The 16,439-nt window shown below is 40.1% G+C and overlaps 3 protein-coding genes across 4 annotated transcripts; all 3 read left to right on the top strand.

Moving 5' to 3' along the window:
* The first annotated feature begins 18 nt into the window (after positions 1–18).
* Positions 19–4,340, top strand: sike1 (suppressor of IKBKE 1). Its single transcript, XM_069660378.1, has 5 exons — positions 19–419; positions 1,021–1,126; positions 1,210–1,352; positions 1,473–1,586; positions 3,260–4,340. The coding sequence occupies exons 1-5, from the start codon at positions 261–263 to the stop codon at positions 3,392–3,394; spliced, it is 657 nt and encodes a 218-aa protein (XP_069516479.1). The 5' UTR covers positions 19–260; the 3' UTR covers positions 3,395–4,340.
* Positions 4,341–4,926: 586 nt separating this feature from the next.
* Positions 4,927–7,232, top strand: micos10 (mitochondrial contact site and cristae organizing system subunit 10). Of its 2 annotated transcripts, none has more exons than XM_069660649.1 (4): positions 4,927–5,039; positions 6,096–6,143; positions 6,794–6,900; positions 7,022–7,232. In XM_069660649.1, exons 1-4 carry the CDS (start codon positions 4,967–4,969, stop codon positions 7,028–7,030), a joined length of 237 nt encoding a protein of 78 aa, XP_069516750.1. In that variant the 5' UTR covers positions 4,927–4,966; the 3' UTR covers positions 7,031–7,232. The 2 variants fall into 2 exon arrangements, with proteins under 2 accessions (XP_069516750.1, XP_069516749.1); XM_069660648.1 differs by having other exon boundaries at positions 4,931–5,039; positions 7,019–7,232.
* Positions 7,233–9,527: 2,295 nt separating this feature from the next.
* Positions 9,528–16,159, top strand: htr6 (5-hydroxytryptamine (serotonin) receptor 6). The gene is made up of 3 exons (XM_069661014.1): positions 9,528–10,442; positions 12,636–12,770; positions 15,585–16,159. The coding sequence occupies exons 1-3, from the start codon at positions 9,528–9,530 to the stop codon at positions 15,939–15,941; spliced, it is 1,407 nt and encodes a 468-aa protein (XP_069517115.1). The 3' UTR covers positions 15,942–16,159.
* Positions 16,160–16,439: the final 280 nt, after the last annotated feature.

Raw genomic sequence — 16,439 nt, 5'->3', positions numbered from 1 at the left:
CTCAGTGTCAAACGGAAACGACAGACTCGACAACAAAACAGAGTGAACAGTTTTTGTATCTAATTTAATTCACTTCTCAATCTGTCTACTGCCAAATGTTTCGTTCGGCCTGCAATAGTTTGCACACATCACTTTAAAGGCATTGCAGCCTTTACTACTTGCCTACTTCAGCCAACACTGCGTGGTTTTACACCTAACGTAAGCAACTGTTGTGAAGTAGCTAGCTTACGTTATACACAGGAGTTGTCACCTTTCAGTAAATGGCCTGCACTTTAGAAAAGGTGTTGGGCGATGCCCGGACCCTTCTGGAGAGGCTTAAAGAGCACGACACGGCTGCCGAGGGACTGATAGAGCAGTCCGGGGCCCTCAGCCAGAGAGTGCATAGCATGAGAGAGGTGGGAAATGCCCTTCCTGACAAGGTAAGGACAAAATGAGACTTAAAGCACCTGTGAGGAGTTTTTCGCTGGTTATGAAACAGACTGAAATTAATTCTGATGACTGTATGTACCCTAACTGAGCAAACAGACCATCAGTGACAAGATTGATTATTTCTATATAGTTATTTGTAATGCCTGAAACTGCTGGCAGGGGGGTAGGTGTCACACGATGAGTTTAACTGCATGCTGCCTTTGTTTACAAATTTCCAGGGCCAAAATTTAAAGTGAGTCATACATTTGACTGTTAAGGAAAGCAGGATGGGATTGTTAAAAACCACCACTTAAGCATGTACAATTTCAATTTCAATTCTTTAAACTGAAAATTACAAATACAAATAAATACTTTTTTTTATATAAATAAACCATGGCTCTGCACCATAACATAATTTTTTTTTTTTTTTACTTTAAAGTCAAATAGTGGTCTAGCTGATGCATATTTTCATGCATTTTAAATTTGTAATATGCTGATAATACATGTTAATTAGTTTATATATTCCCCAATGTCATTGTTGATTTACTACTATTGCACAGGAGCAAATCTCTCTTTCTCTTATCATTTTTTCCCACTGCCCTCTTCTCTCAGCACATGGAAGACACTTCAGAGATCCAGGAGCTGACCAAATACAAGCCTCATGTTCTTCTGACTCAAGAAAACACTCAAATCAAGGAACTGCAGCAGGAGAACAAAGGTAAAAAACAAAACAAAAAACACTGCTTTGTTGATTGTATGGCTGGTGTTTTATGTCTTTGCAAACCTCTTTATTCTCTGCAGAACTATGGTTGTCTCTTGAAGAACACCAGTACGCACTTGAATTGATCATGGGTCGATACCGCAAGCAGATGCTCCAGCTGATGATGGCAAAGAAAGAGATGGACACCAAACCTGTGCTCAGCCTTCACGAGGACCATGCAAAAGTACACTTGCTTTCTTTATGTCTCTCTCTGTCGATTCTTTGTTAGGATTTAAAATGTATTGTGATACTTTTAAAAATGAAATGATTTTGGAAAACATGCTGTTGTCTGACTCCTCTCCAGGAAGTGCAGAGCCAGGTGGAGCGGATATGTGAAATGGGCCAGGTGATGAGAAGAGCTATGCACGTGGATGATCAGCACTACTGCTCTGTTAGAGAGAGGCTTGCACAACTAGAGGTGAGCACAGTGCTTAAGTAGAACCAGGAACAGCTGTTATTTGGCAACTGAATACTGCCCATAGATACTGCCTCTGTATCTCTGCATGGTATCTTGCATTGGTAAGAATAGATATAGTTATACACAAACATTTTTGTATGTATCACCTACACACCTGCCTGTTTCTATATATTTGTATAAAATCTGTCGCTCTCTTATGTTGATTATATATTTAAATACATACATGTATTTTTAAATTTTATGGTCTTAAGGTCTATGTTTAAATTTATAGAATCAGGGAGCCAAATTTCTTTATATTATGCTCAAAAGTTGGTTACAACATCATATTTTTTCAGTTACTGGTACTTATAGTGATAATGAGTTATGTAAGCAGTGATTTACCCAGGTTCTGTGATATTCATCTCTGAGTTGTCTACTACTATCCAAATATAGTGAAGGTGTATGGGACTGCATTTGTGACACTCAGAGCATTGACAAATTACAATGACAAAAAATGAAAAGGGGGGATATGCACTTTAACCAGTTAACCGTTAACCATTATCCGGCCGTGAAGAATTTTAACCGGTTAATACTACAAGTTTAACGGTTACATAAAAATGTATATATATACATTTATATACATTTATATATATAAATACATGTTTTGTTGTTGTTAGCTGAGCTGAGCCTGAGAGGAGAGCAAGTGAAATGAGCAAGCGGTGTGTGTTGGACTATTTCACCCAAGACGATGACGATAATGTACTCGTACATTGTGCAATGCAGTACTTAAATACAGCAGTGGTACAAGCACAATGCAATACCACATGCGAAGCAAACATCCACAACTCTGCCTTGCCCATATCTGCTAGCAGGGAGAACGTGAGATGCACGGCGGTCTGAGAGGATAACGCACAGAATCTGTTTAATGGTGGAGAAAGATATTTTGCCTGTCAGTGTGGTCAGTGGCGAGGGGTTTCAGAAGCTACTGATCTATATCGAGCCTAATTAACAAATCCCATCAAGATGGACTGTTACACGTCGAATTGAAGCCCGTGTTTGGAGAGAAGAAATAAAAGAGCTGAAAACGCAACTGGGTAGTGCCATGTTTGTAGCCCTCACAACAGACTGCTGGATGGCGCTCACTACGGAGAGCTACGTGACAATTATGTGCTACCATACTGATGAGATGGTGGAGACATGGGGAATTGCTGGAAAAGTGTCTGTATGGGTCCCAGACTTTTATCCAATCCAAAAAGTACATTTTAATCCTGTAGGTTTACTGGTTAATAACTGTTAATTGTGTCAGTAAACCGGTCAAAAAACATTCTAATTGCACGTCCCCAGTGACAGTAGTTCAAGAAATAACTATAAAAGGAAAAGTCAGTGCAAACTACTTTCTTCTCATCTGTAATGCTCTGCTACATGTGCTACTGAGAGTATTGTAAACTATGTAACTGGAGCGCACTCTGCTAGATAAACATACAAACATACATAGCACCATTTCCAAATTAAACATTGTTGTCGTCATTGAATGTTATGCTAAAAGACTGTTCTTATCTGTGTATACCTGAAACATATACTGTATGCTGATACATTGATACCTGTGATTGACATGTATTGGACCATATTATTAGACATGTGATGATAACATGTGATGATTCCCCCTAAATATATGAATATTCTCTCTTGTTGAGATTGAGAACAAGGAGCTGCGAGACCTCCTGGCCATCAGCAAGGCCTCTGTGAAGGCAGCAAGAGAAGAACCCAACCAACCAGCAACAACAGCACAAGAACAAGAACAATCCCCTGATTCTACGTCCAATGAGTGATCAGAACAGCTTCATAATGAACTGTAGATGCGGCAGCAACACCTCCAGGGCCAGGAGACAGGGTGTATGATCTCTTGTTCAACACATAATTTTTTTTTCTTTTTACAGAAGATGGAATAAAAACACAGCATATTTTTTTAGTGAAGGCCACTTAAACACAATAGTCTGGCTATAAGAGGCATTTACCTGCGGGTATGTGGATGGTAGCTATTGTTTTCTTATGTACAGTATGTGTAATATCACTGCAGTTATGTTATAGTGGATTTCACATAAAGCTTGACTTTAAATGAAATGTCTTGATTATCACTGGACACAAATATGTGCTGGAGTTAAAGCAAAGGGGATTTATTTTGTTTTTGGCCAAAGAAAGATTTACATTGAAAGGAAACAGTCTCTACCTCTTTGGTGCCCCTTTGCTGTTCACACACACACACAAACATGCTCACAATTGGTAAAGTGTTCATAATCACCCCTGCTATTTGTTCACTTGAAGTCCAACTTGTATTCCACACCATTTTAAGAGGCTGTGCTCGATAATCACTGCCAACAATATGACTTTGGCTGTTTCATAGTATGCCTGCTGATGAGTGACATTAGATCATTTGTATGTGACTGTGTGATCATTTTATGAATTTGATATGTTTGTCAGTCTGTTTGTAGAATTCACATATAACATATTTTCCATGTTTAGTATTTTGATTCTCTGTGTTAAACACAAGTTTTGTAGTTTTCAGATATGGATGCAGAGTAATCAAGTGTCCCAAGATGATGGAACATCATTATTTAACAATGTTAACAATGGCAACTTTTTGGGGATATCAAATGTTTGCAGACTGTATGTGGTCAGAAATTATATATTGTCATCTCAGGAAATCAGTGTTGATAAGGTGAACATGCTGTAATGACTTCATGACAGTTTACTGGTTTGTGTCAAACAAAATTTAATGTAGACTCTTTAAAATAAATTTTCAATACTAAAAGTGGCGCAGTTGAGTGCTATTTTTTCCTGCAAAAACATCGATGTAGAGTATTAAATGTATCTGGGCTACAATGTGTGGACATAAATTACAGTCTATCTATGCTATTCTCTTCTTTACCGCAGGATGGCGACAGTAAGCCACTTTGGGTATGAGGCGTCGCGAGGTTTGCAATACTGGCGTAATGCTGCGTTCACGTAAATGGGCATAAACGACTGAAGATTCAAGATGTTTATTGTTACTCCGGTTATGCAAGTATAACAGTGTGAAATTCTTATGCTGGGAGGCTCTAATTAAAAGGGTTAATATTAGATACAAGGTACATATAAAATAAAATATATTGACATAAAATGATGCAGTAATAAAACAAAATAATGAATAAAGGGTTCATATTTAAAATGTTCAGAAATACTGTAAATAAAAGGTCATTTAAGGGCGAAAAGTAACATTTCATGTAACTCTTGTGGCTTACAATCCTCTGCATTTTCTCACTTGGTCGCACCTCGTCGTTCAAACTGTGGTAAATAAATGTTTCCGACGGCACCTGAAAGCAGCACCAGAGCTGCATTTGACACTTCTAGCCTGACTCAAGCTAATGTTCGGGATGTCTGAGAACGAGCTGGGGAAAAAGTGGGACCGATGCCTGGCAGACGGTGCCATTAAACTTGGTAAATATTCCAAAGTTTTTTGAGAATAACAAAATTATATTGTGTAAGAATACGGGCTAAAAAAGCAACCGTTTTTACTGTAGTCCACAGCTGTCATTGACTGGGCGAGGCTAACTAGCTAGCCATAAAGGGCTTGTAAAGGACAACTGAATGAGCAGTCAGATATCCATGACTCATTCACTGTGTTTCATTAATGAACGCAACCCTACTTAATTGTATAGTAACATCACTGATACATGTTTTCTTTCCTTTTTAATTTTGATGAAAAGAACCTATTCGGAACCGCCTTTAAGTAAATGTAATATTTTTTGCTTTCTAGATTTAATGACACATACACCTTCGCAAGAATAATAATTGTACGTTTAAAGAAACATTATTGCTCACTCATTATTTCGGCACACACTCAAAAGACCAACAAACATTTATTTTAATACCATGTAAACTTTCCATTGTGTAGGCTACTACTATCATTTTCCAGAAAGACCATAATTCGATAAAAAATGGCGGCAGCGCTCAGAATAACGTTGAGTTTTTTTATTGAAAGAAGGTATAGTTTAATGAATAAGTAATATTATAGACAAGTGGGTGCAGTCATTTCGCTAAAGAATCATATTTTTGTTACGTAGTGCTAATAAGCAAAGCATCGTAAAAATAGCAGATTTTTGAATGGGGTTTGGTTCGATGTCACTGCCACAGCGTCAGCTTTTAGAAGGAGGTACCTGTCCTACTAACCGGTAGTTTTGAGGAGGTTTAGAATCAAGTTAACTACAGGTGCACTGGGAAACAGTGAGAGAATAATGACACCACATTATAAACCAGTTTCAGAGGATATTGTGGAGAAACTACTGTACTTCTCACCAGCCTATTGTATGACTGAAATTAGAGTTTCAGGTTTGTTTTCATATGTATTAATATGGGGCATATAAAGAGGCAATGTGAAACAGCATATGTACACAATACTAATGAGGCAAGAGCTATGTAAAATGGCGGTAAATTATACTGTCATCTACTGTATGTCTTACTGTAACAGATTTTTTCTCTCTCTCCTCTTTACAGGTACTGGGCTGGGGCTAGGGATTGTGTTTTCTGTTCTGTTCTTCAAACGTAAGTAGTTTCAATAGATTCTTGTACTGTGCTTTCAACCTTCAATCCGGCTCAGATGTTCTTGACAAGATGAGCAAAGATAGGAGTGTTAACCTGTAGCTCCTGCAGCTCGTACAAGTACACTACTGTTAAAAAGTAAATCAATAAATGAACAGATATGAAAAAATATATAAAATACCACAATAGTAATTAATAGAGTGAATCGTTTTTGTTAGGCAGAAGATTTCCGGGAATCTCACTCCTTTGAGAAAACATCATCTTAATTCACAAAATCTAACTTGTTAGAGGTGTGCTGTTGTAAACATATATTAGTTTAATTTTTTCAGCCCTGCTTGTGGCAAAACACTTCTTTTTACTTAATCACAGTCTATCTTTTGTTTTTTTATTACCAGAAAGTGTTATTAATATGCATTTATAATTAAGAGTATTCAGAGGTCTCATTGTGACAAGAGCATCAACAGCATCCATCCTCAAAAGCACAAAAACTGGTGCATGTGAATATTAATGTTAATGTTAATAAAGAAAAACAGACAAGGTGTCACAACAAGAGTGTGAAAAGGATTTCACGCGCCATTTCTGCTGTGTGTTTTTTTTAATAACCCTGTTAAGTGCGTCTCTGTCAGAGATAAAATTATGTGTTCCATTTGTAGGGCACACGTGGCCGATTTCATTCGGCTCAGGAACTGGACTGGGCATGGCATATGCCAACTGTCAGAATGACCTGAGGTCACATTATTTTCTGCACAGAGTCGAAAAGGTTGGTTTGTGCCATAAAAACACATGGACCTTTTAAAAATGCTGTTATTCAGTATATATTGACCTTGTTATTGTTTGTGTAAATCAAGACTTTGGTAACTGTTTTCTTATTTCTTTAGCAGGAGCAGTAGCTGCAAGTCATCGTGGGACTGTCGATTTTATTTTTTTCAGTATGTTCTTTTTTTTTTGTCTGTGGGAGAGTCACCATTTGCACTGTTCTACAGTTAGATCCTCATCTCCCTGTTGAACGATCCATCCCTAGCGTGACTCTGTATAATTTGTTTGTGCCTGATCAGGACAGTCTGTGTTTATTTAATAAAATCATGATAACAACAAAAACGATGCCCAGGTGAGTTTTTTTTTCAGATGCTTTATCATGGGTGAAATAAACTTAAATCGTATCAAACTAAGCTGTAAAATGATACAGCTTTAATTTTCTACACTCCAAGCGGACATGGTTGCGCTGGAGGGTGTAAAAGGAGTCAAGTGTTAATGCAGCTTTGAAAAGGTGGAGTTTTCAGTTTATTTCTGAATGCGAGTGGGAGTGATTTTCTGAAATGTGTCGGGAAGAAAGGAGGGGGCTGCAGTGCAAACGCTTTCCCATAAGGCGGTGGGCTTGGTGTGGGTGAGAGGGGGTCAGAAGGTTGGCAGCAGCTGATCTGATGTGGCAAATGACAGGGGCGTAGTGATAGAGGAGATTAGTCAGTTCTGAGGGGGCATGGAAATTGAGAGCTCTGCATGTTTTAAGTTTTTGACAAAGCTGGTGAGATGCAGGAGTGCACTGGATTTTTACCTCATGAATGCTGTGTTTTGTGTTACTTTGTATTCAAGTGCTCCTGTTGAGAGAAATAATAATTCTATGAGTAATTATTGCAGAATGAATAATTATCATTGTCACGTCATGTCGCTTTCTGGATTGAGAACGAGGTTGGAACAAGGTGAAGTGCTCTGTTTCCTGATAGGAACAAGAAATTGTTCACTGATACAAGTTAAAAATATTTCCTAAAATCTACCTCCAATTAAACTGGCAACTACATTTTCCATATGTATCTGTGGGTTATGGTGGTAAGAATCCAAAAGTTGCCTTATAATTAAACATTTTTTATGTTTTACGTTAAAAGTCAGTGATAGCAGTGAGGCTTTTTGTCTCAGACTGAATAAAAAAAGTTTAATGGAAAATAAAAACAAAGCCTCTCAAATGTAAAGAATAAAATGCAAATTAATTGATATTCACACCCTCCACTCTGTTGCATCTAAATCATCACGATTGGTGCTTTCTATTGTCACATAAGTGGTATGGTGATTTCTTATGTATAATCATGTGTTACCATAATACAGGTGAATACACCTACTGGAGTTGTCAAAATCAAAATAATAGTCTTAAATCCTAACAAATCTGAGGCAAGATAACTCATTTAGGAAGGATACACGGACAGGATTTCCAAGTGTGAAAAAAAAGCTTAATTATATTCAGTGTGATTTAGTCTATTCAATAATTAAAACATGAGAATGTCAGGGAGAATTACTTCTTTTTATAGATATAGTATAGTGTACCTTTATGCTCTCAAACAGAAAAAGAAAGATTTTTCCTTTTATAGATCTAACACTGTCTATAAACTGTACACAAAAGCATATCAAAACCCAGTAAATCCTTTGCAAATAGACCTAAAAAAGTAATCGCATCAAATCATTACAAATCAGCCGCTAAAGTTGTACCTCACTAGATAAAAACACCATGACCAAACATGGCAAAAGACCACCCACACCAGCTCCAATAATGTGAAATTAGCATTTCGTGGCTGTGATTGTGCATGGTTATGCATTAACAGCTCAATGCTTTGACACGCTCCTTCTCTAAAGCTGTGCGCTCTGACTGGGAAGCACGCTGGAGTGGCCGACACAGGGATTAACAGGAGCGAGGGATAAAAATGCAGCGTTACAAGGACCATGATACCTGTAGAGCACTTGTGAACGGAGCATTGCTTACAAATGACTGCTGCAGTTTTCTGTTGATTTGAGCTTCCTTTCACTGTCTCCAAGAATAAAAGGATTTGTAAAAAGGCAGCAGCGCTCGGGCTCAGAAAAGGATTTGCGGAAGCTGTACAATGCCACTTCTCTGAGGTGAGGTGTGATTTTGAGAATTGGTCCTTGTTCTTTTCATCTTCAGTTGTTCCTCTTACCGGCACAGCTCTCGAATGCCTAGTCGAGCCTTTCTCTCCGTGTGCCCTCCTCCAGTGGCTGTCATCACTGTGACATGCTGCTTCGAAAAACCCTCTGTCAGCCATCGAACAGCTCATTCAGGCTCTTAGCTGTGGATCAGACAGGGACATGCTGGCCAGGATGGAGAGATGAGTGAAACTGTTTTGGTGATTTTGATAACTGTACTTGTGGTGGGGGAAGTGAGCCCTGGGCTTCTGGATATATTCCAGCCTAAAGGAGACGGTGATTGTTTCCCATGGAGAACTGTCTTGAAAGGAAGAGGGTTGGATGGATTTTCAACAAAAGACCTCAGCGGCTTCTTTTTGTTCAACATTGTTTCATCCTAAAGTGAGAGTTTTGGCCTCAAGGGGAACCTGGTGGAAGACGAAACTTCAGGAGCTGGTTTGTTGATTCTTGCCAACCAGAAACATGGCTGACTCTCACATTTCCGGCTTTGTGGGAAGCTACAACATCAACTCTTCAACCACCGGTGCTTGGAATATCACCGGCAGTGGCCCGTGGTTGTTGGCCTTCATGCTGACCGCCATCATCCTTATGACCGTCTGTGGCAACATGTTGCTTATCGCTTTGGTGTTTGCCCATCGCTCTTTGCGTTGCACCTCAAACTGCTTCCTGGTGTCCCTGTTCCTGTCTGACCTGATGGTGGCCTTGGTCGTCATGCCTCCCGCCATGCTCAATGTCCTGTGCGGGGCCTGGGTGCTGTGGCCCGCCTTTTGCCCGATTTGGCTTTGCTTTGACGTCATGTGCTGCAGCGCGTCCATCCTCAACCTGTGTGTGATCAGCCTGGACCGCTACCTCTTCATCATCTCACCGCTGCGCTACAAGCAGAGGATGACACCACCTCGGGCATTGCTTCTTGTAGGAGCTGCTTGGGGGTTGGCAGCCTTGGCTTCCTTCCTACCCATTGAGATGAAATGGCACAGCTTAGGCCACTGGGGTGGACACTCTTCGGTTCCTGGTTTCAGCAGTAGCAACAGCAGCTCTTACTCTGACACACTGTACCCAGCATCCTACTTTCAGTTGTCCCCGTCTGGAGGCCTTGCCTTCCAGTGCCGCCTTCGGGTCACCCTTCCCTTTGCCCTGGTGGCATCTGTACTCACGTTCTTTTTGCCCTCAAGCGCAATCTGCTTCACCTACTGTCGGATCCTTCTGGCTGCAAGGAGGCAAGCCAAGAGGGTTGCAGCACTAAGCCACCCACCACATCCACATCCGTCTCTGGGAGAACCTTCCAGACCTCCTTCACCTGGGGTTGCAGCAGGGTTAGCCCAGCAGGACGGAGATGACTGCAGTCACCAGGAGCCTCCTGTGTCACAAAATCTACCGGTAAGGACAAGGGACCAAGCAGTACAACCAACCAACCAGGGAAGATATATTCTTTAGGGTTCTCGGTGTATAAAGCAGATCAGGACATTGAATTAAACACTGAACCATTTCTAAGAAGAAACCAAACTGTTATGTCTCAGTCAGCAGTGACTCTAAAAGAGAGTAGACTGGCCTTTAAAGTGGAGCAGACCTTAATGAGAGTAGGAGTTGAAAAGGTTGTGTGAGAAGGTAGCACAAAGATCATAGCAAAATTACACTTGTCCATCTTTCGTAAGAGTTCTCTAGCTTGTCCCTTCCTTGACATTTTGAAGGTTTTACATAATTCTGTTCATACCTCTGCCTCATGCAGTTTTCCTTAAATGCCGATTAAACCGTTGAAATCCACTCCTCAGTTCAATATCATCTAAGTAATGCAATTATATCCTGGAGATTTTGTTTTTATGACTATTGGGCCACGGCTGGTTTCCCTTTTAAAGAATCCAAGACAGCAGTTTGAAAGCTTTTATTTTGGCAGCCAAATTTGCATTTTTGACTTTCTGAGAACTACAGTCATTTCTGAGTCTAGACTCTTTATCTGAAAGTATGACTGACTGTCTGAAAGTATGACTGACTTCACCCAAACAGTTCTGGTGTTTCATGGTAACTACTTTGTGTCCTTCGTTGCTTAGACATTTTGTCAAGTGCATGAGCTGTTTAATGGTGCAGATCTGAAAGTGTTCACACACTTGTGTCGTGACACTGCAGTAGGATGTGCCCTTTCTCCTCCTGCCTTCCCAATGAGGCTATTCAGTACTAAAAGAGTGGTGATGTTAAAGGCTGATGCTAAATTGCCTGCATTGAACACAAACCCACAGGAAGCAATGACAGAAACATGCTGCATGTCTGCAAGAACAGGGAGACGAAGAAGTTCTTTCACTTTATCACAAATTTAAAAATGAATTCATCATGATAAAGTAGAAATCGTGCTGCAGCTTTTATATAATGCAGAGCTGAAAAATGTAAGCTCCTCAGTCAATTTAACCAAAGACTGCATGGAAGAAAAGAAGAGACCTGGTGAAAGGGAAGAGGTGTAACACCTGCCCTGAAATCTTGACAGAGAAAATTAAAGGCATTGTGTCGGATATGCTCCCCTCGTCTGAAAGGGTCACCGTCTGTCGCATTTGCCGGCAGTAAAACCACACGTACAATAGAACAGTCAGTTGTGATTCAACTCTCAATGAATGTGGTGAATTAATGATAACCCTGTAACATGTTGTTTTTCCACTACGCAGCTTTTAAATCATCTCATTCTTTCATTCATAATAAATATTCTGTGTCAGCCTCTTACAACTGCTCGCTGAAACCAAGCGACACTGACACTAAGAGAAAGATTCAAACTTTTCATGGCTGCACTGTCAAAAGGCTATTCTAGATGCCCTTGGCATATGTATAGACTTAATTTGAGTCCACCAAATTTCACGGGGGTGGAGTGGTTAGTGTCGTCTCACAGCTAGAAGGTTCCTAGTTCGAATCCTGGTTCGGACAAAGTGGGCTTTTCTGTGTGGAGTTTGCATGTTATCCCCGTGTATGCGTGGGTTCACTCTGGGTACTCCGACATGCTCGGTGTGAGTGCGAGCCTGAAAGGTTGTCCGTCTTTACGTGTCAGATTGACTGGCGATCAGTCCACGGTGTCTTGCCCAATGACAGCTGGGATAGGCTCCAGCCCCCTGCGATCCTGAACAGGATAAGCGGTATAGACAATGGATCGATGGATATTTGGTTTTGTTCAGCAATTTTCCAATTTCCACTAAAGTTTCAAATAAATTCTGTAGGTTATAAGCGTTTGGCTGACAGCATACGTTTGTAATGACTGTCCTATAAATGTTTCAGCATAAATATTTTTTAGTAATGAAATGAAACAATGATCAAATATTTGAATATTTGGGAAATACTGTAAGCCTTCCTGCAGGGAGTTAGAATGTGATGATTGTTACCTCTCTCAGGTCTGTGTGTTAGTTATGGAGCTAACAGTTAGCAGATGTTTAGCTTAGCTTAGCATAAAGACTGAAAGCAGGGGGAAACGGCTAGCACTTTCCAAAAGTTAAAAAAAATTGTCTGCCAACACCCCAAAGGCTTGCAAAATAACATTTAATGGTGCATGTTATAAAATTCTACAGCAGGATTAACTTTTAAATTCTTCTCTACCGTCGGCAGCCGTCAGTGACCAGTGAGCGTCGCCTGGCTCACAGGCAGGGTCGGAGGGCGCTGAAGGCCAGTCTGACACTGGGAGTCCTCCTGGGACTCTTCTTCAGTGCTTGGCTTCCCTTTTTCATTACCAACATGGCTCAGGTGAGTTGATGGACCAGACAACTCTACACAGAACTATAGTACACGTAAAAATGAAGCCAATGTGGAGGGGCCTAAACACTGCAGTTTCTCTAACGGCCACTTGAGGCTCGCGCCAAAAATGAGTCAATCCTGATTGACCTTTATGTTAAAATGCACAACTTAAAAGCAGAAAAAACTTGTTCAGCCTGGTACAAAATGTGGTTTTGGTCTCTATAGCTTATATTCCCCTTCTTTTTACAGTTTATATAGCTCACCCATTTAAAGTATTTTAAGGTTTAGCCAATAAGTCACTGAACTTGACCTCTCTGGTATCCAACTTCTAGTCCAAATATTGTCACTTATGGCTGCAAATACCAAGATGGTGCGACAACCAAACTTTTGCAGTCAAGGGTTGAAAACTGTAGTCCACATACCAATGGGTTCTATCAAAGCTAGGTCCACTCCTTATACAGTCTACAGCAGAAATATATCTTATGATTTCTTGAGATGAGTTTGAAGGAGTGATTCAATCCACAGTGTCCTGTGTACCTTCACCCATATGCTGATTTGAGTGGTCTTTCTTCATGAAAGATTTGCAGCAGCATTTGAAAGGTCTGGGGTTGTTTCCCTTTTTTTCACAGCTCTATCAATCCATACATCTCTGTGACTCACAGTTCTTTTTGTCATGTTTATAACAAATGTCTGGTGGGCACTAAAACAGTGTGAAGTAGATGCATAAGAAAGGGAAAAAAACACTTGGATACTGATCTATTTTTGTAATGGCCAGCCTTGGCGTCATATCCTTGCCAAGCAATCCAACAAAGAAATAGATTGGCATTTCAGCTTTGTGTGGCTGACTCATTCCAAAACCAAGAAAACAACAAACACCGATGTTCCATTTATAATTGGTATTATTTTTAAGTTGTTGATTTTGATTTGATTAGACAAGCACACGTACTCATTACTCAGTAAACAGACATTAGGCGATCCACGAAAAACCTGTGCGGGAGCGAATTAATGTCAAAAAACAGCTTCATCTAAATTGGTAATGACACTTGTCCTGTTTTTCAAGCTTTCAATGATCCAGTCATTTTGATTTCCCATCTGTGCCCTCTCGCCTCTCCCCTGCACAACATAGAGCACAGAGACTTGACTGTGTGTGCTCTCTCCTTCCTTTTCACACTCAATGTGGTGTGTGAAACGCACCCCCCCTTCCTGTCCGATTCCCACCGCCTCCCCGTCTCATCTTGATAGTATTGGAAGCTCTCCTCTAACAGCTGTCTCCTCCTTCAATGTCCTTATTAAGCCTAGCGGTTAAGTTCATCGTCAGTGGTTTTAACCATCAGACGCAAACATGTAAGTTCTTTTCAGGAAAATTGGATTTTCCTTAAGAGAGAGAGTGATGGAAAGAAAATCTGTTTTTTTTTTGTTTTTTTTTACTGATGAATATATTTAAATATTTTTGCATTCATTCTTTTTTATCTATTTCTTTTGTTTTTATTTATTTATTTTAGAGCTGGAGTCTAAATTCTCTTTGACTTTTTCCCACCTACTTCAAATCCAAGAGGGCCACAGGGGACACAGGGAGTAAATAAAAAAAGTGAGAGCAATAGTTTATGAATAAATTAATTAGGACAATTACCTTTAAATAAATAATAAGCTTTTTGTATTCATTTATCCGTGAGTTTCTTATTATTTATATTCTATTATAATAGATTTATTTCTGTTCATATTTATTTGAGTTTTTCCAAAAGTTAACCTCCATTTAATGGAAGTTAAAAAAAAAAGTGCACTGTACATTAAGTTGAATAGGCTTCAGGACTCACATTTTATCATTTGCACAGTTCATGTTTTTGTCAAACAATGCTTTACACATGCTTTTGTTTTTCCTAATGCATCTGCTTTGTGCCTAATGTCTTTTTCTTTATGATTTTCTATTTTGGAAGTTATTTTTCTTGTCTTTTCTGTGTATTTTTTCAAAACTTATTTTATGACGTACTTGTAGAGCTTTACTTTAAAGTGGTTTTCCCCAGATTAAAGGTATAATCTTGAAGATGCTATCTATCGCAAAATGAGGTAACACAATGGTGATTGAGCCTATGGCCCACTGATGAAAGCCTTTGCATTTGCAGTATATAGTAGAATTACAGACTGGGTGTCTGTGGCGACATTCACAGAAAAAATCACAAGCGGCGCCCAGTTAGTGACGCGCTTTCCATCACCCAGCAGTGGTTGGTCTGCCAGAGAGGGTAGGCGGAGCTAAGCGGCTGCTTTTCCAGTATCTGCAAGTGTTGCGAGTAAACAGTAATCTACTATGGCTGAACAAACAAAGAAAAGATCCATGACTACAGATAAAACTTGAAAAATAAGTGAAAATCCAAAGAAAAAGAAACAAATTCGACGCTCAGATGACGGCAAACTGTAGACGTCTGGTTTAAGTGGGAAGTGTACTCCCACGATTACCATTTATCGCCAAAATGAACGCAACTGAAATCTTCAAGATTAGACCTTTAAATAAAGATTATACATGTTACTAAAAAGTAGTAGTAGTACATAACAGTTCTTCTTTAGTGAGCATCCTTGAGTGTGAGTCAGTACAAGCACATTTCTTTCCTCATAAAACATTTGCCAAGGTCATGTGCAAAACACAAACAACAACAGGGGCCCTCTCTTAAAAAATAGTTCTATTGCACTACTATAGAAACTCCTTTAAGTTGCTTTATTTGTCTATTTATTTCTTTATCTATTTCCGATGATTCATTATTTCTACCTTTTACCATAAAATGCATATCTGATGCCTTACTGCCTGCAATTCTTCTCACCGTCTTCCTTCAGGCAGTGTGTGAGTGCATCCCTCTCGCGCTCTTCGACGCCATCACCTGGCTCGGCTACTGCAACAGCACGATGAACCCCATCATCTACCCGCTGTTCATGAGGGACTTCAAGCGAGCTCTGGGGAAGGTCCTGCCCTGCTGCTTCTCGCGGTCCATCAGAAGACCGTCTCCAGCGCTCTCCCTCTCTCTCCGAAACTCAGGGGAGCCTAACATCGCCAGCAGCCCCCCCTCTCCGCTGGCCTCTGACCCCACACACCCTCCTGCCACAGCCACGGATGCTGTCAACCTGCTGGATGCCGAGCACGCTGGCATCGAGCTGCCTCTGCTTCTACCCAATCAGGTGGACACGCTGGATTGAGGAAATAAAGTCAGGCAATGTTTTCTGTCAGGGTTTAAGGCGGGAAAGTGATTCAGAACAAGTATTGAGAGTCACAGGAATTCATGATCACCAAGAGTTTAGAGACATAAAAAATAACCATATTTGAAATCACATCTTTATGGTGATAGAAAAATGTCTATGGATACTAGAACCCGAATAGTAACGATTTTCTTTTGTCGACTGATACCGATACTGATTTTTTAGAGGCCAAAATTGACCAATTACCAATATGGCTGCCGATATAATGCATGTTTGAGCTGAAATAAAAATAGACCTTTTCTACAGTTAATCAGAAGGCTGCTTTCTCAAAAAACAACTTTGATACTCTCCTTTATGTGCTGCAGACAGTATTGAGAGTATTCTAAAGCCCCCCTCCAGTGAAAATTAAGTGTTAAACCTTGTAAACATCTCCATGTGGTGTTTTTCAAGACATATCAGGGACAACATCAGCAGTCATCTCCACGGCTGGGCCTGTCG

Source organism: Semicossyphus pulcher, unplaced genomic scaffold (genome assembly GCF_022749685.1).
Source record: "Semicossyphus pulcher isolate SPU_LCO1_2020_fin unplaced genomic scaffold, fSemPul1.0.p SCAF_13, whole genome shotgun sequence".
Lineage (NCBI taxonomy): Eukaryota > Metazoa > Chordata > Actinopteri > Labriformes > Labridae > Semicossyphus > Semicossyphus pulcher.
Note: the sequence above shows the minus strand (reverse complement) of the source record. Positions and strands in the feature narration are given on the sequence as shown.